Raw genomic sequence first — 24,802 nt, 5'->3', positions numbered from 1 at the left:
ATACAAGACAATCAAACAATTTCTAGACATGACTAGATCACACATTCTGTTGCACTGCATGCACTACAGTCCTGTTAATGCTTGTATTTTTAGCACAACACTCAAAATATTTGGTGCTTTCTATGAAAATTCCTATTCCTGGAGTAGTATTAGTCTGTGAAAAACTGAACTTACTTAATTTTTCAAATGATAAAAAAGCATCTACCTATAGTGGGTACTACGAACAGTTTAAAAATGTGGACTCCCTAAAGGCTGAAAATACAGATGGGCTCCAAAAGGGCCCCAAAAGTATTTTGAACCCGATTTTTAGCCAGTGATGTCACTTTTCTGGAGGGAGGGTCTGTGTATACCTGTGAGGCCAGTATTGTAACTACAATATTCCTATATATCATGCATAGCAAAAAGCACTTTTTCAGTGATGGCAGTATTGTAACAATACGGGGGCTTTGTGTAACAGCACAGGGAAGATGATGAGAAAAAAAAATGTTCATTGGCTACAGAGAAGCAGATGGTAAAAAGGGCAGTTCTGCTCTTTCCCGTCATCTCCGTTCCTGTCCCAGGTGTCCCAGCTCCCATGCGAGCGCTGGCTCTGGGAGCTTCCCACTGGACTGTGCTGTGTCATTTCCTTGGTGACTGCTTGTGCTGAGCTGTGCTGCTGCGGACGGTTACTTGCAGGGAATACTATTGGACAGTCACTGAGGGAAACAGAGGGAGGTGCTTTAGGATGAATGCACTGGAAAGAAAAAAGTCTCAGTGTATCAAAAATACAGCCAGATTTTCATTCAACTGTACAGTCTCGGGGCTCTTGAAATTGTCAGGAAGTGACTGAATGACACAGCAGATCTTTTCCAAGAAAATATTTCATCTCTCTTTAATGTCAGAATGACACAGTCATGAGACTTAGCTTAACGCCTTAATGCAAAGTGCTGGATTTGCTTCTGTATATAAACAGATCTGAGATTGCGCTGAAGATGGCATGTTTTGGTTGTGATGCAGCCTCGACTTAGAAGCTTAAATTCTGCATATAAATGCAAAGGAATTACTATACCATACATACATAAGCTGCACCTCAGTCAGATGGAATCCCTTGAAAATAGGCCCCTATATAACCCACTGTGTCTGACGGCTGTACACCTACAAATACTCCTACTCCTAGCTAAAGTTTCTTGCCAGACCAGGGGAGGAGAAATCCAAGGTAAAAACAAGGGAAGCTTAAGGATGGAGGGAACAGCCTGTGTGGGATCAGAGGCAACGGAGCCAGAGGGTGCCTTGGGGCAAAGCTCCCATGGTATTACCCACACAGGGACAGCACTTGCACTGCTTCTGAGTCACAGGGGGGTTTGCAGATAGCTCATGAGTTACAAGAATGAAAATCTGATCTGATCACAGCAGCCGCCACCTTTGTGTTCTCCACCTGGAGCAGGAGAGGAGGGAATTGTCCCTCCAGCGCAGGAAGAAGCATGGAGTGGAACAGAACAAATCCTGCAGGAGTAGCCCTGTTTGGGGAGAACACTCAGGGTGAAGTCTGCTCTGTTGCTGTCTGTTGTTTGGCTTTTATTGTGTTGATAAATCCTAACTAACTCCAACAAGGGGGAAAGCAGCACATCTTGGCTAGAGTGTCTATGCAGAGCAGAATAAGAAAAATGCCTGGTGCAATTGTAATACAAATGTTTGGCTACTGCATTGGTAGTAATGAATATGTTGTAGTAAAGATGGAAATGTTTTTTCATTGATGTGCACCAATGGTGTTAAGTGGTCTCTATCTAAAGGGTCTGCAGGACTAAGGGGCTGCTGACATCTCCTGCTAACTCCTCCCACCTTTCTTCTTCTTTCTTTAGCATGCCGGAGCTTTCGACCTTTAAGTGTCTTCAACCGTGGGCAAAGGACGGTGTTAAGGAAATGGCATTGCCACGGATGACATCTTTCCCTACACATTACTACCGAAACATGCAATTCAGCCCCATGTGACACATACCTGCCACAAGTCATTGAACGGTGTTTCTATTTCTCTAGAGGTTCTCTGCTAGTCATCTCAATGTATTTTACAAAGAGAATTAACTGTCATAAGCCTTATTTTTACCTAGAAGGGAACACAGCTTGTTAAAACCCTCAAACAGAAGAGGAGCCCTGAGGACACATGATGTGTGGCTCAGAAGTAGGTGGCCCTGTACTGAGCAGCCCAGGGTTGCCAGGTCCAAAGCTCCCGACATCACAGCAAAAAGACTGTGCTCGGGGCTGCAGACATAAGGACTACTACGGTCTGCAAAACACATAACAGACCACAGAGTTTTCTCTTTTGAGGAGAATTTTTTAAAACCTGCTAATCACAGCGAGAACAAATGTCAAAATGCCTACATTTTGGATGACACAAAACTTACCTTTTTCCACAGAGCTCTTCAGAAACCATGACCTATCAAAATCAATAGTTTGCTACTGACTTTAACTCAAAGGCAGAGATTGAGTTATCAGAAAAAATCAGTGTAGAGCTACCTGACTCCTCCATTGCTCTCTTCACTGCATCATCTTTGCTCCAAAGCCCATATGACCTAGGTGGACTGAGCTTCTCTCTCACCAAGTAAGACCCTGTTAAAATCCAGCTACAAATGAGTGTTCTTCCTATCTGTCAAGTCTTTCTCCCATCTACAGCCACAGTGCATGTACTTGTGTGAACTCTACCTAAATGCCAAGGTAGATCTGTAAAGCTCTTCAGTTTCCCCACTGAATCTGGGCAAAAATAACCATTCCAACTCATGCATGAAAGATAAGTGACAAACCGCAGAGTGCTGCCATAAGTTTTCTGTTGTACTTTTGGATTTTTCTCTTTTGGTTTGTTTTGTAACATCTTCCCTTAGGGCTGTGTAGATACAGAAAAACATGCCACAGTCAAAGAATGTAAAAAAAATGGGAACAGTACAAAAAGGTTTCTTTCTTTTCTTAAAGTTAGACCGATTCACTTCATCACAAAACAAGTATATGTAAAAGCCACATACAACATAAAAATGTATCCCAAACCCTGAAATCAAAGAAAACATATGAATCTGTTTGGCTCTTTTACTGGCAGTTATGATTTCTCTTTCCTAAGCAGAAAGCCTAAAGGCACATTATGGCCTTAACGGGAAGTTTATTCAATTAGCAGTGTAAACAAAGGATGGGCAAACCAGGAAAAGTTGCTTGTCCTTTCATGTGCATTTCTTTATATTTCTTTAATGATAACACATTTGCCTAATCACCCAGACATATTCCCTAAAAGCCTCTGGTATAGGCCTCAGGACATTGGGGTTCATTTGAAGCCTTTGCCATTGATACAGCATAGACAGAGCCTGACAGCTTCATTAGACGATATCGCTGGTGGCTGTCTGCAGGAAAAAGACATGTTGCCACTCCCCATTCAGAGGGTCAAATGATGTCGGGGTTGCAAGCTGCTCGAACACTGGGGCAAACAGGCGCTTAGACAGTAAATTTGTTGGGTTTATTGCTGTTGTTACACACATAGAGCTACTGAATGCATGAAGATGTAGACAATGTAAAAAAAAGACAATACTTCCACATTGTGTCTGAAAAGGAAATGATGTCCTTAAAAATAGTGCTTTGTTAAAAATCCCTAAAAAAAGGGATAGGAAAAGCCTATGCTAAAAGAAGTCCCTAGAAGAAAAGATAGGGAAAGCAAAATGGAAATAAACTAGCTAGGTAATTCAAATACAAAGCAGGTTGACAGCACTGGCAAATGTATCTGATCGAGGTGTACATTAGTTAGCCTGGGTTTTGGTAAAAAATGTATTACAATTCTACATGTATTACGTGTATTGCAGACTCGGGTCCGTTAGCCCAAGATAAATTCTTTGCTGTGACTGTGACCCAAACTAGTTACTTTAAAGTTAGCACAGATTATATATGAATTTTAGTCACATTGCTGGTCCCAAGCGGGCTTACTCAGAGGGATACGATTAGATGAACAACCAGAGAGGTGCAATCCAGATGTGAAGTATTCCATGCACAAATACAAAAGCCACTTTCACATGAAATCCTAGGTTGTTATCTTACTTTCATCTCCTAGCTTGCTATAGCTACAAAAATCAAGTTAATCTGAAGCACAGGTTTAGTTTTTTAATTAATGTATAATTTTTCTTTTGTACTATTGTTCTCTGGAGACAATTCCTTCCCTATTCGTACAAATTAAACAGAGACAATGTAATCCAGTGCTACGACTGTCACATTTCTGCCCAAGCAGAACACAAGTCCTGTGCAACTAATACTGTATCCCAGGCATCGCTACCACAGGGTAGCAGGTGCTGTACTATGGTTTTATACTCTCTGTGAAAATCAGCACTGAAGGCTCACTAGATTTTGCCTTTATTTGCTTTAAGAAACTCATGTTCCCTCTCTTCTTCACTGATCTTGGAGTTTTCTTAATACTGGCTTCTCAGCTGACATCACATGGATTTTATTTTTTTTACAATGTTCATGCTGCAAGTGCACTTTGGACGCTGTGATAGGATAGCTGTCATCTCCTCCTCTGTGGCTTCATTTCCTATTTCATCCTGAAATCTTCAAATAGCTTCTTGCATTGATCTCCCACTTCTGTGGCAAAGGAGGGCTTAGTGAAGTTTTGTCCGGGATTTTAACTACACCTGCTGCCAATAACCATACATTTTTTTCTGTCCATTCACCTTATTCTCTAATAGATTTCATATTCTTCCCTTTCAGCTGTTTCTTTCTGCTTTTTCTTTTCAGCTCTTCTTTCATTTTTGTCCCTTTAAACTCTTAGAGCCTATAGCTATGTGGCTTCCCCTATCTGTTTTATTCTCCACACATAAAGACTTTCAAAAGGGGCTTAAGAGAGTGGATCCCCACTTCGTCTTATTTTATGTTGGTGATGAGTGCCTAAGATGACCCTTTTGAGGCATTTGAGAGCTGGACAGTCAGTGTCTCAAAGCCAAAAGTCTCGCTGCACTTGCACAGAAGCCTGCAATCCAGTGGGATATGCAGCCACAGGGGCAGTGTCACCCCTGTACCTGAGGAAATTTCAACATCCAAGGAAGGATTATCAAAACCATCTTTCAAAGATGAGCTCTCGAGCTTCTAGAGTAACTGGAACCCCAAAACTCCTGTCTTGCTCAGGAATGTCTTTTACCACTGAGCAGCTGGGGGCAGAGTCACAATGTTCCTGTGGCCTTTGCCCATGCTGCTTGAGCAGCTGGGCTTGCAACATCCCAGCTTGGGGCTCTGCCTGCAGACATGCTGGAGAGAAAACACGTTCCTGGACATGTACCGATCTTTGACAAAGCAAACAAGAGTCTTTCCATCGAAATCACTTTGGCCAGTGTGGCAGGTACCAGGGAGTTCCGTACATCCAGTTTATTTTCTGTTTGCCAAAGGATGACATGAAAAAGGACAGAAGGCTTCTCACCACTGACATGGTCCTTAAATGTAAGTACTCCAAACTTTCAAGGAGGGGAGAGCTCATGAGTTTAAAGGAAGGAAATTATTTCTGCCTGCCAATAATCTCATCTTTATAGCATGACATCCCCCTGCAGCAGGCATCTCCGAAGTCAGTTTGTGGCTACCAAAGCTATTAGATTCTGTTTACTGAAATAACTCTATTTAAAGTCTCATGTTTTATGCAGGTCATAGATGTAGTCCTATTGATTTAACTCGAGAGAGCACCCTTTTTTGTGGTAGTAAGATGTTTGCTTTTCTACACTTTGCTGCCTTCCATGTTGCCTAACATGACAGTCTCTGCAGCGGGCATAGGTCACCAGTTTTCAGTGAACTCACGTTCAGTGCAGGGCATTTGCGCTTACTGATTCAGCATTAAGGGCCATTCTTGTGCAGATTTATTCTGCCTTGCCAGTTTATAGTCCACTTCATTTCTAGCTGTGCACTCAGGTTCAAGGGGATTATTCAGCAAAGATTTTATTCAAACTACAATAACCAAAACATACTTCTGGTTTCCTGCACTACTCAAGAGACTGCTATCTAGAAAACACACTTGCACTTTGAGGGTTGCATCTCACACACTTTACAGTACCTGAAAGGCACTGCGAGAGTCTTCAGAAGCCATGGAAAAGGTTTGGTAGAAAGGCTCCATTTCTCATGAGGTAAAAAGGCCAACTCAGTTGACAACAGTTAGATAGCACTAGTGGATATCTCCTCTGCCTTGGAAAGCAGCACATGCAGAGTGGCTGTAGCTACAGCAAAGGAGTTAGGCAAGGTTGCACCAACATGCTGCACTGAGTTACGGAGTTGGGAAGGGATGAGCTGCTCCAGTCGGGGTTTCCTGCTTTTCAGGATAGCTTATATTTCTTTTCCTTAGTTCTTTTCTTGTCTTTCAGTCTCATCCTAGCCTTCTTTATTTAGAATCATCTTCATTTTCAGGTACCTTGGGCTTTTCCCTGAGCTTGCTGCAGCTCTTTCTGAACTCCCAGTGACAGACAGAAAAACAATTATTTGAAAGACAGGCAGCAGCAGCAACCTTCAAAATCTCTTCAGTCTCACTAAATAGGATCCCTTCCCATCCTGACCCACGGACACACACGTCAGCAACCTTCTCCGAGGAGTCATGCTGCTGTACAAAACCATCTGTGTATTCTTCAAATGGGCCAAAGCTGGCGGCATTTTTTTACAAGAATTAAGGAATTCAAAGTTGGCAATAATATATTTTTCCTCAGCAAAATTAGTTACACAAGATGAAAATATCAATAATAACATAAGGCGATTAAACAAGCCACATTGTCAAGTTTGCTAAGAACAGAAGGCTTAGCAAATGGCTGTCTACTAGACTTCAGACAACCATACTCACCAACAACATTGTAAAAAACAAACAAGCTGTAATTTATAGTTGCATGGTATCCACAAAGAGTACTGGGAAACATCCATACGTTGTGGGCATTTGCTTTATTAAACAAATAGCACAAAAGAAGCCTCCTGGTATCTCAACTCTCCACTGTAACAGTGCTGGCTGGATTCTCCCCATCTCACCATGGTTAAGTGCAATTATTTAGGATCCAGCTGCACCCGTGTGGTTTTCTCCCAGTGTTACATTGCCTAAAGAGACAAAAAGCCATCCATGGACCTCCACAGGAGAAGGCTGACAGAGGAGATGTCGCAGGATAGGCTTTAAGGAGGAGAGACACAACTCTGGCAGTCTGCTCTAAGAAAAATGCAGCTCCATATTTGCAGCCGCTGTTTCCCTTCTACGCTTTATTTGCTTCAGTGTTACTTTGTCCTCACTTAGGGTACTCCGGTCCCGATCTTCACTCAGTAATTTTGCACATGTTTGCTTGGCATTTATAGTGCACAAAATGTGCTTAAAAACACAGCAATGAAGGATTTACTCCAAGGAAGGATTTTCTCATTTTACACTGATAATCTCTCATGCTAAACTCACTACAGGTTGGGGAAATCTAAAAGTCTACAGCTTCTGCATGGCAGGGACTATTTAAATCTGCAGTTTTCCAGTATTAGTGTATTGAAATCTTTTATTTGTGGGGTGGCAATAAAAGATGTGGAGAGAAAATCTCCCCTGGCAACATGTACTCTTGAAAGGCCCTTTCAAAGCAAACATTCCAGCAGTGAGAAATGCTTCAGAACACTGTGTTCCGGTCTTCTCCTTCCTTCCCTCACCGCCTCCCCAGCCTATGCTCTTAGTATCGGAATAATAAATTTCTTTGTGCCCCATCTTATGAAACTGTTTCATATCACCTTCATGCACTTAGCTGGGGAAGACCTCACAATCAAAGGTCATATTCTTTCACACAGCGCTATCAGTATTTTATGTTTCTTTGCAGCCAAGTGTTATCAGCTGGCCATATAGCATTCAGTTTTGGGGAAAAAAAAATAATCATTGTATTCTGAAATACTGATTGCATCAAATGGCAACTAGATTGGAAGACAGTAATCACGCTGGGCTCAGGCGATTAAAAACTCGCTTGGAAAATTGGCGCTTGCTGAGCCTCTATGGAAAGAAATGAATTAAGAAGGAAAACAATAAGGAAGGGCATACATTAATTTTGCTCTGCAGTGGATAATGTTGAGTGTAAGAGATCTAAGGAAGAACTGTGTGTATTAAGGATTTTCTCTTACGTTTTCAGAAGAAAACCAGAGAGCCATTGGAGAGGGGTTGCTAATTAAATCCAAACAGTAATCTCAGAAGCAGCAATTGGAAAAGAGCAAATAAATAAAGCATATAAATAGGAGATAGCATTTCCTGCTAGGAACTTATCATTTCTGACAATGCATCTCAAACAATGAACTCCCCCTTGCTGGCAGTCCTGCTGGGCAATCTCCATTCTCTGTTCCCTGGGTAATGTCATTCCCCTCCTCACTGCTAAGCTCCACCAGATATTTGTGCAAGTAACTCAGTGAAGGATTACCTCCCAGAATGTCTTTATTGTAGCAAGCCCTGTGTAACTCTTGTTCAGCTGTGAGATCTGTAGGGTAGGCACTGTGTCCACTTTTATATTGAGTATATTGTCAGCACTCCACAAATAATAAATGCGTGCAATTCAAACGCCCAAATCTTCTTCAAAGAAGTATACATGCATTTTACAGCCTTTTCTTGACACTTGCAAGAGTTCATGTATCTCTGCTTATTATTCCCCTGTTTATTACGATACATCCTTTTCTCTGGCTCTTGACAGGTTTTGGATCCGGGCTCATGTTTAAGGGAGGTTTTATTCTCCAGCCCAGGGCAGCACTGTGTTACTCAGCCCGTAGGACATCACAGGTGCTCTCTAGCAGGAGCAGGCTGGAATTCCCTTTGAAGGAGCTGCAGAGTTCATTAGCTGCTGACTACATGCTGCTAAAATGTATTTTTACCGAGTTGGAAGCCCATATCCTGCAATGCTTCTCACACAAGGAGTCCTTACTCTCACTCAGGAAATGGGGCTATTTGCACAATTATTATGGGAGCAAAACCAGAACAGGAGCGAGCATTATAGTATCTGCAATGTATATCACATAGATTTTATACACAGGGATAGATACATCTATGTATATAGCATGGATCTGTCTGACTTTGCCCTCTTTGCAGTGTTACTCATTCACTGGTCAGAGCACACCTGCAAGCTCTTCCCGTTTTGAGTGGATGAACCAAAGCAGAGCATTTCACCTCTAAAAGTGCCAGTTGTGTTTACAAAGCCTGCCTCCCAGTGAGCCAAACCCCCCAAACGCATCAGTCACTCTTCTGGACATCATGCCTCCCCTGTGCTAATTACAAATGCTGGGTCTCAGGACGTCTCCCACCCGGATGTATCACCCAGTGAATCTGTCAGTTACTGCCAGAGACCTTTTCTCTGGGCACGTTTTGAAAAGCAGAGCAGGTGCCTGGAGGTTGCACCCCCATTTCAGACCGCTGATGGGACAGCAGTAACCTGTCCAGCCTGGCATGGAGCCCATCCTCTCCATAGCTCCAGAGGCCATGGTAGATTAGAGCGGTGGGACTGGAGGGATTCACTGTGCTGCCTGTGGAATGACAGAATAAACCAAGTTTGTAAAAACGTCTATTGGAGGCTGTGTTTTTAAAACATGGCAAAGAAAGAGGTGGGTGTAGAGAATGTCAGAGCAGGATTAGACCCTGCTGTAAACTCTTACAAGCACAGACTTCGTTTTATACGTCTACTGACCACGGTTACCATGTCTGTCCATGTGTGTGTGTGTGTGTATATATGAGAAGGGTGTTTATATGCCCCCCCACGCATTTATTAATTTCTATACATATATGTAGCTATACATATCACCTTGTATGCACCAGTATTTTACTGCCTCACAGTTTGCTAAGGGAATCTGTTTTTGTACTGTATGTTTGCTTTTGAATCTAAACTGCCATACTTTTTAAACAGAACCAAGTTTTTGCCATACAGCTGTGAATAGATCTGTACCAAATGTAAAATAAAAATGTTGACCAGCTGACTGGAACGCAGGTACTAAGGTGACTGAAGTTTCTGTTTGTCTTCCAGGGCATGGACTCTAGGAGATGGCATTGTCAGTGCCAACGCTGGTAGCTGTTTGACCACTGACTACTTTAACAGAAACACACGAACAATATGTTTCTTTGTTCTAGAATCGCAGAGCACTTCCAATGCTTTTCCTCAGCAGAAATTCATCAAAGGAGTAAAATTAAACAACCTAATATTTACAAAACAGTGATTCATTTTCATACTGAATTCAGTGGAAAGCTGCTTAATTCCCCAGCCAAGTGTCACCAAATTCCAAATCTGCCCCACTGAGGAGTTGTAAAATGTGGAGATGATGGATTTAGTTTCTATTTCCTACTGAACAAATGCAAACTTTAAAGTTTTAATCACTGCTTGACACCTCTGATTTTTTTAAAGATATACCTGTACCATGCTCCAATAGCCTGACTCGACTCACAAAAGCAACTCTCTACCTCTCTAGCAATTAAAGGAAGTCTTTGATGTGGGAGTGAATGTTTAGGTACAGTGACATTAGTATAAATCAGACCTTAGGAATCCACAACACAAACCAAAATGCTAAATCCTGCCATTTATTTAACCCTGAAGCCACTGTTCCCACTGAAGCTGACAGGCACTAGAGTGCGTAATGCAACTGGAAGAAGAGAAAAGCCACACCCCAGTGCGTATTTTCCATCCCCTGTACTTCAGGTAAATGGCAAAAGAAATACCATTCATAACTTCACTTTGTTCTTTCATCCTTATTTAATGAGTTGTCTGATTCATTAATCCAGTATTTAGCAACTATTCTTTAAGGCTGGATTTTTCCCATTCCCCTCAAAATCCCAGATACACCCCAATCCCAATGTACAAAGGTAAAGATCTGTCTAGCTACATGTTATTTCTCCTCTTGCTGCTGTTCCTACAAAGGAAATCAAAATAGTTTTCATTCTGATTTCCAATCCCATATTATGAGAATGCAAAAATATTAATAATTAAAAACATAGCAAGAAAAAAAAAAGCCTTCTACCACAGAGGAGAAAGGGAGCTGGTTACTGTCAATGGAAGGTGCTTTTTATGTCAAATAAATTAACTGCACTTCAAAATGATGGTGGTGTGTCAGCCTCATCGTCTCCATCCTCAAGCCCAATTATGTATCTCAAGGGAATGCATCCCAGAACATATTACTAAAACACAGGTGTGGATAAGTTAAACCACAAAAACAAATACTCAAGCTGCATTCAAAATCCGACTGTGACCCACAGAGCCAGGGGAATGCAAAGGTTTGGTTGCTGAGCGTGGCAATCGCTGCCAAGCTGCCTCAGCACAAAGTTCTCTGGAAATAAAGCCTGTTTGTGGGTTGAAAGATTCAGCATTGTATGTACATTTTAACGTACACTTCTGGTGCCCAAAACACTGTTGCTTAATTAAAATGGGATGCTGTGCCATCCAGAAAGCATCATTTGCCGCCCAGTCCCACTTCTCTCAACTATCACATCAGTGAAGAGGATGGAAGGTCTTTACTTTTTTCTCATCCCATGGCTGACAGCTAATGGCTGTTTTAACTTTCACATGGAGCAAATTTTGCCCTCTGGAACACCTCTGTCACTCCAATGCCTTTCACACAGTTGCATGACTTTAGCTGAGAGCATGTTTTGGCCCCAGGGGTTTTGATGACAATGGGAATCTGAATTAATTTTCCCAGCCAGACTGATAGTTCAAGAGGTATAAAAGCCTCAGAATCCATGAGGTTCACACATCCGCAATTAAAATATTTAAATGGCGAGCTGCATTAAAGTTTATAAAGGAGAGTTAATTTCCTACAGAACTTGGAGAAAAATATCCAGAAGTTTGTCATTTTCTCCTGACAACACTACTTATTGCTGCATTTGTTTTTGTTGAGCCTGGACTGAGTTGTTTACTCTGTGCATCTCTTAGTATAAAATATTCAGAGTTTATCCTAAGCAATATCATGGTTCAGGCTAATGATTGTTTCCCAGGACTGGGATCCATGCCCTTTGCGTTTCTGCTCTCAGAGCAGCCAAATGCTAAGCCATAGAATTGTTTTCTTCCTCTGAAGCAGCAGCTGGTCCCTTGGAAGACACCATAAGCATCTCTGCCGAAATCTGTGTAATTGCACATGTTGGCGTGGTCTGTTCTTAACGTATCCTCTCCCAGACAAAACACTGTTTTCTCAAGCTGGCTTTGAAGACTGTGTGTTTAAAAATAGCTTCAGGAAGATACACACATATATTTTGCTATAAACTGTGTACAATGTGTACTGTGTACAGAATATTAATTCTTCAGTATGTGATTTTGTGAGATTGCCTCATTGGCATCATTATTGCTATACATGGAGCTGGTTTGTGTGCAAATATGATTCTAGACCCAAAGTTTTAGCTTGGCACAATCATAAAACAATATAGATTTCAACCTGTTGCTGTGTAAGAGGAGTGGTTTTAAAGATAAATCTTTAATATGCAGTAAGTGGCTATGTCAGTCTTTTCTGATCATACTTTGTCTAGCTAGGAAACTAATTAGCAGAATCTGGTGACCTGAATGTCAGAACCTCTGATATTTCAACAAAAAGCAAAATCCTTAATTCAACAGTCGACGTATTGTAGAAATCTGCCATACTCTCCTGCCTATCTCTTATGACTCATAAAGATGAACTTTGTATGGGGGCAAAGAGGGTGAGGTTTTTTGCCAAAATAACTAGAAATCATAAGAAGCTCTAATTTACAAGTTTGATGAATTGCAAGCAGCTCAGTAATATTTAATTATTACTCTAACTTAGGCATACCTGTCTACAGATACAAAAGACGAGATACACAGTCTTCAACAGGTTTCTTGCCAATAAATCCTACTGGGCCAAGAATATCCTTATCATCATTGTGGCACTACTAAGACAGAGACCAGCAGCTTTGCAGAGGAGGTGTGGAGTAAAGCAAGAGGAAACCCTGAACTACTCAGTCCCAGGCAGGATCCTCACCTCCTAAGTAATCCTTCTGTTCAGCTGAGGAATGCTTCACTGCCATAAACCTCTTGCCTCTGCCAGGCATCAGGGGAGTCATTATTTCAGGGGCTTTATAATGGACTGCAGAGTCTGTTACCTCCCAGCTCCCAAAGATGGATGGAGATGAAGCTGACAGTAACTTGAGGTAGTTAACAGCTGATTTCATGGAGCTGATGACACCGACTCACTGGCACTAATCAGGTGAGATTAAAAGGACAGCATGGACAGGGAGACAGACTCACCAAATTAAACATTCGCACTTCAAAAGCTTTCTAGTTGAACAGCTGCCTGCTACAGCCCCAACCTGTCCCCTGTTCTGGGGCAAGACGGAGTGGGTAAGCCTCCAGGGCTGTCAATCTTGAACCATTCAGCAGCAGTGAAGAAAAAATCACTTAAAAAATAAGATCTAGTTCAAAATGAATTGTGTGATAAACCAACTGGCACCAAAGTAAATCCATCATATAAGCAAGTAGAGAGTATTTTCACCGCTTCCAGAAAGAGTTTGGACTCCTGGAGTGAGCTAATTTCTGCGCAAGTGACCACAAAATAAAGCTCTTAGGTAATGTAGTGATAAGTACTCAAAAGTATGATAGATGGAGAAATAAGATTAGCTCCACTTTATGTACAAGTACATTACATTCTTCATCACATACTTTAATGGCGAAGCAGCTGCAGCACTTGCAAATTACAAGCTCTGGCTTTGTTTTCAGAGCTCCTGCATAAATAGTTGTATTTAACAACTCCAGGCAGGCGCTTCTTTCTGTAAATTGTCCTAAGAATGTGCTGCGAGTCTGCAGCAAGGAACTGTTCCCAAAAATTCAGTATCATTTAAATTGGAGAACTGCAGTATCACTCCCTTTCCCTAGGTTTTTTTTCCCTGTGGTTCCTTGTAGCAGTTACCGTGCTGGGGTTAGCGATCACTGTGCCCTGGGTTGTTGAATAAGGTCCTCAATTGCTCATCTGCTTTTTGTCTGGAAGAGGGAAGAACCTTCCTCAGATTCAATCTATTTCAGCTATTACCTTTCCTGTCTTTCTTACACTATTTTTACTGCACATTAGATAAAGCCTAGCTGGCTGCTGTTAGGAAAATTAGGTCTTCTATTGTTTTAATATTAATTATGGAGAGTTCAAGATAAGGTTTGTGTTAGAAAAGTAGGGGGTAGGAATGGTTTGAATTTTACTTTCATTATAATTAGACAGGAAATTATGAAAAGGTGAAAAATAATTCATTGAAGTGCTTTCCTCTAGCAAGCTAACAAGAAAAGTGCATTCTCATACAGATGGAGTTCAAGGCACATTATCGAAGCACCATTGTTCTTAATGTATGCCTCTGCCTGGACACATTGAGCCTGTTTCTATTGCACTTCACATGTGGGCAGAAATGGGCAGGATGAGGCCTTCTGACTCCGTTCTGTTCAATTGAGGGCCCTTTCTGTTACAAAAAAATTAGGCTAAATTAGTCCATGGTGTAACTCCATGGAAGCCATTTGCATTACTGCAGAGATTAATTTGAACCATCAGTCAATTTCTGCATAACTTGCAAAGGACATGAAAATGTAACTAATCTAAGAATGAATTAATTGGGCAGCTGTCTCCCTTTCATTTGTACGCTACTGAGATAAACATTTGGACTAAGAAGCTGTCCTCATTATAATTTCCTCACTTGATGCTGCTTTGTGGGTGATGTTTACAACTACCACGTAACTACAATGTTTTCAGAATTTTTCTTCATGTGAAATTACTATAGTTCAGGCTTTTAAAGGTGCTTTTACAGGGAGAAAAAGGAGTGCATGGACCTTGCTTAGAGCTTCTAAGCAGCTGTAAAGACTGACTGTGCCCTGTAATACTGTCTTCCCTCTGTAATAAACCATCTCAAGGTGTTTCCTCCATCGCTGATGTTGGTCTAACTCTTTATTTCCCTCTAACTATGGCTTGAAGGCCAGTGGGGAGCAAGTGAAACGCAATGTAACAGGCCCGCAAAACTTCAGCAGTGCTTATGCTTCCTGCCAGGATGGATGAGCAAAGAATGTCCTTGCCATAGTACAACTGCTTTAATCTTTTTCTTCAAGGCCTTTTCTCCCCACCTGTGAAGACTGAGGCCCCATGGTTCAGCATACATATAGAAAGGTTCATCCCACCATGATGGGCTCCTTTATCTCTCACTGTATCACCCATCACCGAGTAGCTGAACAATTTATGCATAAATTCTTCCAAGTTTCCACCACTTCTTTCTTTTCAGGTTCACAAGCCTATTTAGCTGTTGTTTGCAGGAAAAGCAGGACACTGGGAGCGAAGTCCTTTAAGTGAGTCCGTGGCAGAAGACCACTGAAGTTAATGAAACTAGTGGAGATAAGGATTTTGTCCGTTCAGAGTCAACAGTAGCTTCAGAAACTACATAAGGCAGGCTGAGGCTAGGAAAAGGATGTATTTCTCCACCTTGTTTGCAGATAAGGAAGTGAGATTCCAAGGGGAATGAGTGATTTACCCACAGTCGCACAGGAAATCAGCAAGAGATATGGAAATTAATGCTGAGAAGCATTTCAGTGCCTTAATCATAAAGCCAATCTTTCCCCTCAAATGCCAACAGCATTAAATGTTCTTTTTCAATAATGGAATAAGCATAAGAGTTTCAGTGACTTACGGTAATGCTTCCATCAAAATATTTAAAGGGTAGCCAGTTCAAGTTGAAACGGTTGGTCAGTATTACGACATATGTCCAACTGTAGGGATCAGCAATTGTAGGGACCAGGGACTGTAGTTGAACTGAGCAAGTTTACCTGTGAGATTCCTTTGAGGCTCAAGTCATGCTAAGGTCAGAAAATGCAAGGTCAAAAAGTACTACGTGTGTTTCATTATATTTACCACTAATTAGGTATGCTTTGAAAATTGTGGACTGAAATATTCTCTTGCTGGGAAGCTATCAAAGTGTTAGGCTGAGGGAATATACAGCTTAGAATACGAAAGATTCACATCTCTTGCCTACAAATAAATCACTTGTACATTATCTATCTATCTGACCATCTCTGAGTAGTATTTATATTAACGTGATATCTAGGTAGCTCCCAGAGAAGCACTTTTTGTATAAATACATAATAGCCTGGGCCAAAGTCTGTTTTTATTTAAACTAGCTTCAATTCATTGTGTCTTAATTGAAAATGATGGCGTTACATCAGTGATCAAAGAATTGCCTCATTAATTGTCTATTAAATCATTAGCTATTAAACAGAAATAAAAGGTTAAGAATGCAACACTCTTTGTTCTGCCCAAAAGAATATGAATATCTCTCCAATTACAAAGAAACAATAAAGGCAGAATTAACAGTGAAAAGAAGCTTAAGATTAGGCAATTACATCCAAAATGCCTGACAACTCTTATTAGAGGTTTTTTCAGTACAACCTATATAGAAAAGGCAACACAAATTTGGAAGCGAAGTCAATATTGACTTTACCAAAGGGGCTTGTAAAGGGAATATGCATTTTTCTGAAAAAATATAGGCACATAAACCCTGTACTAAATTTTAACTCAGCTAATTAATCGTTATGGATTCAATCTTGCAACCAATACATATATTTCCAGTTAAAAAATTATGCTTTAACAGCATTCAGTCTGAGAGCACCTCTCAGTAATTTGTGACTGAAATCCATTACACGTATGCTGCGATTTTCACAAAAATAACATTACTCCCATTTTATATCACCAGGATGAGGCAAGATGAACTCAGTGAAGACTACATTCAGACCTCTTGTTTTTGTTCATTAAGTCAATATATTAGAGAGTCAGGTACCAGGTCTGGGAAAGAGTCCCAGAGGCATTCTCTTCTGTCAGTGATTTGATACCCAAATAATTTCACAGAGCAGTCAAATGAAGACCTGATTTATACCTACTTAGTCACTACCAAAAAAAGGTCGAATTATAGTGCAAATCTTGTAGAACCTGTTCAGAATTTTGGCCGGTGTTTTGGTCTGCTCTATCCAGATCACTCAAAGGAGTGGGAAGACACTCATCAGCTGGAAGGTGCTCTGGAGCAGCTCTTATTCCACATAGATACACAACCAGTTTTGAAAAAGCAAAAAAGGAAGATGGTCAAAGGGCAAGAGCTTTGCTTTCTTGAATTGGATAAATCCACAACTGCAACTAGAAATCTTGTCTCTGCTCACAGAGGTCGTGTCAAGCCTTACTTAGTTGCTAGCTTCAGTGGACCTTTTAAATCTGGGAACCAGAACAACTTCATGTCCAGCTTTGACAGGATATCCATATGGACGACTGCTGATGAACTAAATGGACTTTAAACAGACAGTGTTTTGAATGCAGCGTCTCCCTAACACTGCAGATACTAATTTTATTAGTGGAAAAGGAATAGGAGTCTTTTTCCTGACCTTTTCCTATGTGGTTCAGTTCAGTATTCTCTAAACTACAGCAAGTCCTAGAAATACTAGAAACTCAATTAATAGAAACAAAGGTCCACAGACATTGTCTTTTAGCTCTTGATCTGGTTTTCTGGAGTGCAAAGAAAAGACAGTCTCAGCAATATGTTGATGATATATAACTTGGTGCTTGCATTTATAATATAACAATTCGTTATTTGTATTTATCAACTGATAAATAATAGCCACTAATCAGATAATAGCTGTATGGCACACAGCAAAAAAAGAATAGCAAAATTTATCAAGAGAGTCTTTTCCTTTGACAATTAAGTTAGTCATAAACAAAGATACTCACTCATGTTCCTTCTGGTAAGGACTCTCAAGGAAATTTGGTTTCCAGAAAAAGAAAATGTGATTTTTTCTTTCCTCATCTGATATATAAGGGAAAATATAGAAGCTAGAGCACAGGCTAGAGACTCAAGAGACCTATTCCATCACTGGCTGAGTCTAAACATTGGAATAGTCACTTTCATGAAAAGGCAATATTACACTTACGTCTTTTGCCAAATGCTTTGAGGTATGAAAAGTTATAGTTATTGTATAACTAAGCCCTAAGCTATCAACTTCTCTGAGGATACAATGGCATACATGCCTCTGCCCAATAATTTGAATCTTAATTATGAATTACTTGCCTTCATGTTAAATGGAGATAAATAATTGTTGTTGGACCTAAATGTAATGAAATTTTGTTTGTTTTAGAAAATGTAATTTATCCCCAAAATTGGTAACAAGCTTAGAGTTGTCAAAAGGTGAATTTTTTGTTCCAGCATATCGTCTTCAAAATAAATAGCTTTGCTCTGTGCAATTCTTTAGGCAGATAAAGAACATAAAAATTTATCTGACAAAGTACAAGCTATCTGTTAGGACCTTTGCAGTCTCATCTACAAAGAGGTCATAATAATAGGTTAAAACTACACAGGTATAGGATGTGGGTTTCAAATGCAATCTGAAGAGAAATTAAAGTGCTCAGGTCTGGAATACATTCACACATGACCCCACCTGGAGCACTGCGTTCAGCTCTGGGGCCCCCAACACAAGAAGCACATGGATCTGTTGGAGTGAGTCCAGAGGAGGGCCACCAAGACGATCAGAGGGCTGGAGCGCCTCTCCTATGAAGACGGGCTGAGAGAGTTGGGGTTGTTCAGCCCGGAGAAGAGAAGGCTCCGGGAAGACCTTACAGCAGCCTGCCAGTACTTAAAGGGGGCCTACAAGAAAGCCAGAGAGGGACTTCTTACAAGGGCATGTAGTGATAGGACAAGGGGTAATAGCTTTAAACTGAAAGAGGGTAGATTTAGATTAGCTGTAAGGAAGAAGTTCTTCACTGTGAGGGTGGCGAGGCACTGGAACAGGTCGCCCAGAGAAGTTGTGGACGCCCCATCCCTGGCAGTGTTCAAGGCCAGGTTGGATGGGGCTTTGAGCAACCTGGTCTAGTGGAAGGTGTCCCTGCCCATGGCAGGGGGGTTGGAACTAGATGATCTTTAAGGTCCCTTCCAAGACAAACCATTCTGTGATTCTATGACACAACTGATAGCTAGAATATGGGGAGGAACTTGCTTCTTGAAAGCTACAGAGAGAGTTTATCATAGATCTACAGGTTACAGGATTACTATACTACTCTATTTTTATAGCATTTATATATAATATACTGCACTTTCCTCAAATTGAAACAAAGAAACTATCTTTCTAGGACTACATTAAGAAACTCATAAATAATATTAAAAAACCCCAGCCCTATACAGAATTCACTGTAGTCAATTCTTAGGTTCATTTAAATCAAGAAAAAAATCACCCCCAAACCACATGATAAATCAACTAAACCTATTAAAAGTTATTCAAAAGGACCTCTTTTATGCCTAAAATAATAATCAGCTAAAAGCTGAAAGCCATGCAATGGTGTCAGAAGTCATGCAGTCAGTGTCTTGATAAAGTCATATTAATGCTATTTTCATCTCAATGTCAGAGGGAAAGCCAGTTGAACATATTATTTAAAAAAAAAACAAAAAAAAAACACAAACCACAACATTGTTTAAAAGCTCCCAGCTCTCATTTTAAGAATTTTTGCCATATGGTTGTTATTTTCTACTCTGTGTCATGCTCCTCCAGCTTTTGGTACAGTTCAGTGTCTTTACTTATAAGAAATTCCTGACTGGAAAGCAGGTGATGCAGTGAGAAGCAGGTAGGAAACCTTGCTGTACACTGTAACAACATACTGCATTATTACTATTAAATAACGGATGCAGAAAAGGCACACAAGAACAAAGTTCCCTGGGTGGGGAGCTGACTTTTCCCAAGTGTGATGTATCAGACAACACATTCTTTCTCATCAGCACTGGCTGGCCAGAGAAGAAAGACTAGGACTGCTCTTTCAGCATCCCTGGCCCTCTCTCCCATATGGAACACACCAGGCACAAATGGCTCTGCATCAGTCTATGGAAACGTGCTAACCCTGCATAACCTCTGGAGACCACTCTCCTCATCGCACAGTGGAAACAACCCACCGCCGCAGAAACAGCCATGACTGTAAAACAACTGGTTGATGTAAAGTCCCGAATGTGGGCTAGGTCTCAATATGGTGGTGGTGGAGGAGAAAAGGGTGAAAACTCCGTTCTCCGCCTCATGTGGGTGCCTTACCTTTATGACGTCTTCATCAGCTGATTTGCACTCAGTGGAGTCTGAAACATCGACCACGGACCCATCCTCCTGCACGGCAACAACCTTGACTGGAACAGACACCGTTTTGCCTGTCAGAATGGCCGTGTTAAGGACTTCCGTGTCCTGTATGCACACACACACAAACAAAGGGTGGGCGTTACAGCAGCACAAAACCATGAGAATGTTGCAGGGGTCAGACTGATGAACCAACATGCTGCCTCTGACAGGGGCAGGAGCAGAGGAGCGACCCTTCCTTGCACATACCCTTTGAGCTCCCTGCAGTCAATGGTTTAACAATTTTCTAAGCCAAAAGTTGCATCTGGACCATCAAGTTCTGGTTTTGACAAACATGGATTACTCTTTTTGAGCCCATTTACAGGTTTGGCTGCTGTGGCAATGAAATCTGTAATACAGTTACACGCGAAGGCACATCTGCAGCTTGGCAGAACCACAGTGCTATTCAGGTATGATCTCCAGAGGGTGCCAGCGACTCTTCCCACCCCTTTCCCCCAAATCATGCCAGTGATTTGGGAGGTGGTTATCAAGCATTACAATAACAGCATTTCTTCCTTACTGTTCCAGCTAACAGTGTTGTGAGCTGACCATTTTCCCTTTTTGGGACATAAATACATGATGAGAAAAACTATGGATGAGGTAGGGTATTAGAAACTAAGCAATGCCATCCATATACAATTTTTTTAATCTTTCCCCATGAAAATCCCACCTAGAGATATTTTACCACATTTATCTCTAATCCTGATGAATTCACAGTGCTGGCATTCTAATGACTCCATTAACACAGCCTTCCTCTGTGTCTCAGTACGGCTGCAGTTTGATTAATTACTCCAAATGAGTTGCTACAGAGGTCCCTGCCTTGCGTAAGCAGGTATGCGGACTGGAGGGAAACAGCCTCCAAAGGCCTACAGAGCAGCTTGTCTCTGCTTAAGCAGTGCTTACTGCAGGCCCAAAATTGACACGCACGCAAAGCAAGGAATAGACATTCAGTTTGGCCTTCTCAAAAAGCCTGCAATAGGAAATACTGCTTTGAATCAATCCGCTTTTCATTTTTCAACTTCCATAAAACTAATTGCTTGCCAGTTGGAAAAAAAAAAAGTTGCTTCAAACTAATCTAACTTTAAATTCCATTATTAGAATTGGAGGAAGAAGAAATGGATTTTAGTGAAAAAATTTGATGGCAGCTTGCATAGGGAGATATATTCACTATCATTTGCTTCTGTCTGCTAGCTAGATTGATAGAAAATAATGGGCATTGACCACAAGCTAAGGACAGCTGGAGAAGACCAATAAATACTTGCAACTGAGATGTATTATTAATCAATATTCGGAAACTTCTACAAAAAGCACCCTGAATTAAATGAGTTGAAGTACTAATAACACTAGTGCCAGCTAACTAATATAGTCTACTAGAGCTTTATGGGCAGTCATGTTCCAGAAAAGCATTTAAGCATGTACGCGAGTCCATTTCTGTTCAGAACAGCTCTAAAAGTATGTGCTCAACTTGACACTTAGATTTCAATGTGATTTAAGCATGCATTTAAGTGTTGTCCTGAATAGATATGCTTTTCTGAATAATACCTCATGAAATAAATATACTGCCTTTGTTCTGTTCTCTGCAAGGCACAAACCAGATGTTTTACACAGTAAATGACTGTCTAGTTTTTGTTTATGCTGAATGGGCTCATTTATAACCAGCTGCCATCCATGAGGGAGGGACACTGGGAAAGACAGAAGTATGTGACAAAAGTGGAAGTGTGAAAGAACAACTGTAAAACCTTTACAAAGACTGATCTTTGAACAAAACTAAGAAGAAAATGCACTGTTAGGTGAAAGAAAACAATCAGATGCACCTCAGGTGAAAAGAGGTTGAGGTCATATAAGACAGAAAAAGAGAAGCTGAGGGTGCTTTGTCCACTAGTATGTCAGAGAAGAGATAGTTAGATTTCACCAAACCAACTGCAAATATCCCATAAATCCTAAGCCATCAATCCAATATAAACATATGCCAGATATATGATGAAGACATGGTGGTCCTGTGTTAAAACACTCCCAAGAAGCAGTTTGCCAGCACGCTATTTCTAAGCCATTCTTCAACCACAGTCAGTCTTTTTCAGTGCATCAGGGGAAACAGTATTTTTGCCAAGGTCACAAACTACGAACATGTGACTAATTCTACTTCCAAACCCACTTTCTGTTAGCACAGCTATGTAACTCCTACATGTCAGGGGCAGGCAGCACTGCAATTATGGTCTGATCCAAAGCCCTACTGAGTCATAGATGAAAGGCTTCTTTTTACTTCAGTGGACTTGGAACCAGGTTCTCAACAGGCCTGAACTAATTTCTCCTTTGGTTTTTGCACTGTTTGTTGCATCACCCTAGTGCTGACCTTCATGTGTGACAAAGCATAAACAAAACCTCTAGCCTCCTTTTAACACTAAGTGCTGCTTAGCTACCAAGCTGAAGTCAAACTTCGATGCTCTGAAGGATAATGCAAAGTTTATAAAGACATTTGCATTCCTTTTGTAAACTCCCTGTGAAGATGAGCATGAGAGAAGAGGTCTTAAAGGAGACACCTCACGACCCTGCTATTTGTGGGCGCTCTGAAATATGCTCATCCTACTCCTGACACAAGCACTGTCCTGAACCTTCCCTCTTTCCCAGTGTGTACAGGTACCCACTGTGCTAATTAGCTGATGCTGCTTCACAAAAACTACACTTCACTGGTAAGGAATTCTACTATCTAAATTAATATTTCAGATGCCTGATACCTGGATTGAGTGTTACACAAGTATAATAGGCTGTGTAAAGACCTTTTTAAGAGCTGGCTATTTATAGACTGAAAAAATATATTTCCTCTGAGGAAGAAATATGAAGGCAGAACTGAACTAACTGACTGTCCATTAGATTTATAAACGGACTTCTTTTTTTTTTTAGTGCATCTTCAACAAGTAATAGCATTTAACTTAGATTCTGTTGGGCTTGTTTTATATTTCCATGGTGGGGTTTACTGCAGAAGAAATGTGTTACTGCCTTTAAGATACCTGTGCTAGTTATTACTAACAGCATCTGAAATGAAGAGAGGGGTAATAATGTTGATTTACATGGGCAGGTCCTCCCGCACGGCACACCATCAGTGAAACATCTGAACAACACCCAGCGACCACCAGCACAAACCTCTAACTGGTGACACTGCAAGGTCCCAGGTGAAAAACTGGGAATCTCTTCCTATTTCTTTTGTCGAGGGTTTCAGCTGCCAGATCTTGACCAAAACCTTCAATTCAAGCAGCCTGGGTGGAAGCTACACATTCATATTGCAGGCTCTATCCCTGAATAATAATTATGTGCGTGTTTATCTCCAGCTCCTTCTCTGTACCTGAATGCATTAGCACTTCAGCAGAGCTCTTCTTAATTACAACTGTAACCTGCTAATAGCATTTCTTTGTTGTCTGAAGGAATCTACTTCTTATCCTGCCTAGGCTAAATTAAAATTTAATACAACATCAGGTCGCAACAGAACTAGGAAGCAAATGACAGCTGTTTAATTAAAACCTAAAGCTGATTAGATGGCACTATGGAGAGAAATACTCAAGAGGAAGAGCAGAAAACTACCGAAACTCAAGGCCAGGATAATGGCTTTATTTAAATTTGAATAAAACCTGCGCACAGCCATAGTAAATGTTTGACAACTTATTGCTTTGGACAAATGGGGGGAAACATGAATGGGAGACGTGTCAAGAGTCATGATAGAGCTGTGATTGCCAACACTGCTGTTACCTATGTATGTGACCAGAAGCAGGGATTACTGAGGAATGACTGCAATAGGTAGACACAAACCAATTGAGGAACTCCAGGCATAAAGTTCCCAATAATTAGGCTCTAAACAACACCACACCGACCTAAATCCCCCTCAGGCATGTGACCCTACAACAGCTCACCCAGCTACTGTGAGCCAACATGACACAGTTTCCCCCCCTCTTCTGGCTGAAAAAATAAAGACATGGAGAAATAGATAATGCATCTCACAAGAAAGCATCTCAGGAGCCAGGAGCTGGACACAGGTTACCTAGACCCCAGCCCAAAGCCGCCAGTGCATCTTTCCTGCCCCTCCAGGAGCAGCCAGCATCCTTTCCACGAAGTCTGGCACGGCACGAGGCCCCACGCCGACTCAGTTTACTGTGACAGATATCATCCTTGTGATGAATGCACAAGCTGGATGTGGTTTTTTAGAGGTTAACAAAACATGCTACAGTACAGTAAACCCAATAAACACTCAATTGTAAATCAAGAGGGAAACTTAAAGCCAACCCTGTTCCATTGACAAATGCTACAGCTAAATGCCTTTTGGCATTTAGTTGAAATGACTGTCTTTATTGAAGAAGGCATAGAGCTGAAACATTTGTCTGCAGAATTGCATTCCTTCATTATTATTTTTTTCCCCAGAGTGTACCTGGCAAAAATACATTTGTAATATTAGAAGGAACCTTTAGGAACCAGTTCTCCTGCCTGGAAACAGCATCTCTTAAAAAATGTAAATTATAGGGCAGATTGTGACGTGTGGGCTGGGCTAGGGGAGGGTTTTTTATTTGATAAATTATTCACCACCTTTTTCTTCAGATCAAAGAGCAAGGCAATATAAGTCCATTAAGCAAGCTTAATATATAAATTAGATGCTTTGCTGAAATTATTATAATCCAAAGCAATTCTGTAGTTTTTCCCCCTCCTAGCTGAATATCATTTTAGGTGTCCAATACATATTAATGAAGCCTGGTTGCTAGAAAGCT

At 41.0% G+C, this 24,802-nt stretch overlaps 1 protein-coding gene across 2 annotated transcripts in view; it reads right to left on the bottom strand.

Moving 5' to 3' along the window:
* Positions 1 to 24,802, bottom strand: part of TMEM132B (transmembrane protein 132B) — a 261,473-nt gene that overhangs the window by 28,724 nt on the left and 207,947 nt on the right. For both annotated transcript variants that reach the window (XM_030025983.2, XM_030025984.2), the window contains one exon: positions 19,983 to 20,126. In XM_030025983.2, the coding sequence (XP_029881843.1) occupies positions 19,983 to 20,126 (144 nt within the window). The remainder of the gene's footprint in view (positions 1 to 19,982; positions 20,127 to 24,802) is intronic.

Source organism: Aquila chrysaetos, chromosome 9 (genome assembly GCF_900496995.4).
Source record: "Aquila chrysaetos chrysaetos chromosome 9, bAquChr1.4, whole genome shotgun sequence".
Lineage (NCBI taxonomy): Eukaryota > Metazoa > Chordata > Aves > Accipitriformes > Accipitridae > Aquila > Aquila chrysaetos.
This window is presented reverse-complemented; position numbering and strand designations above follow the sequence as displayed.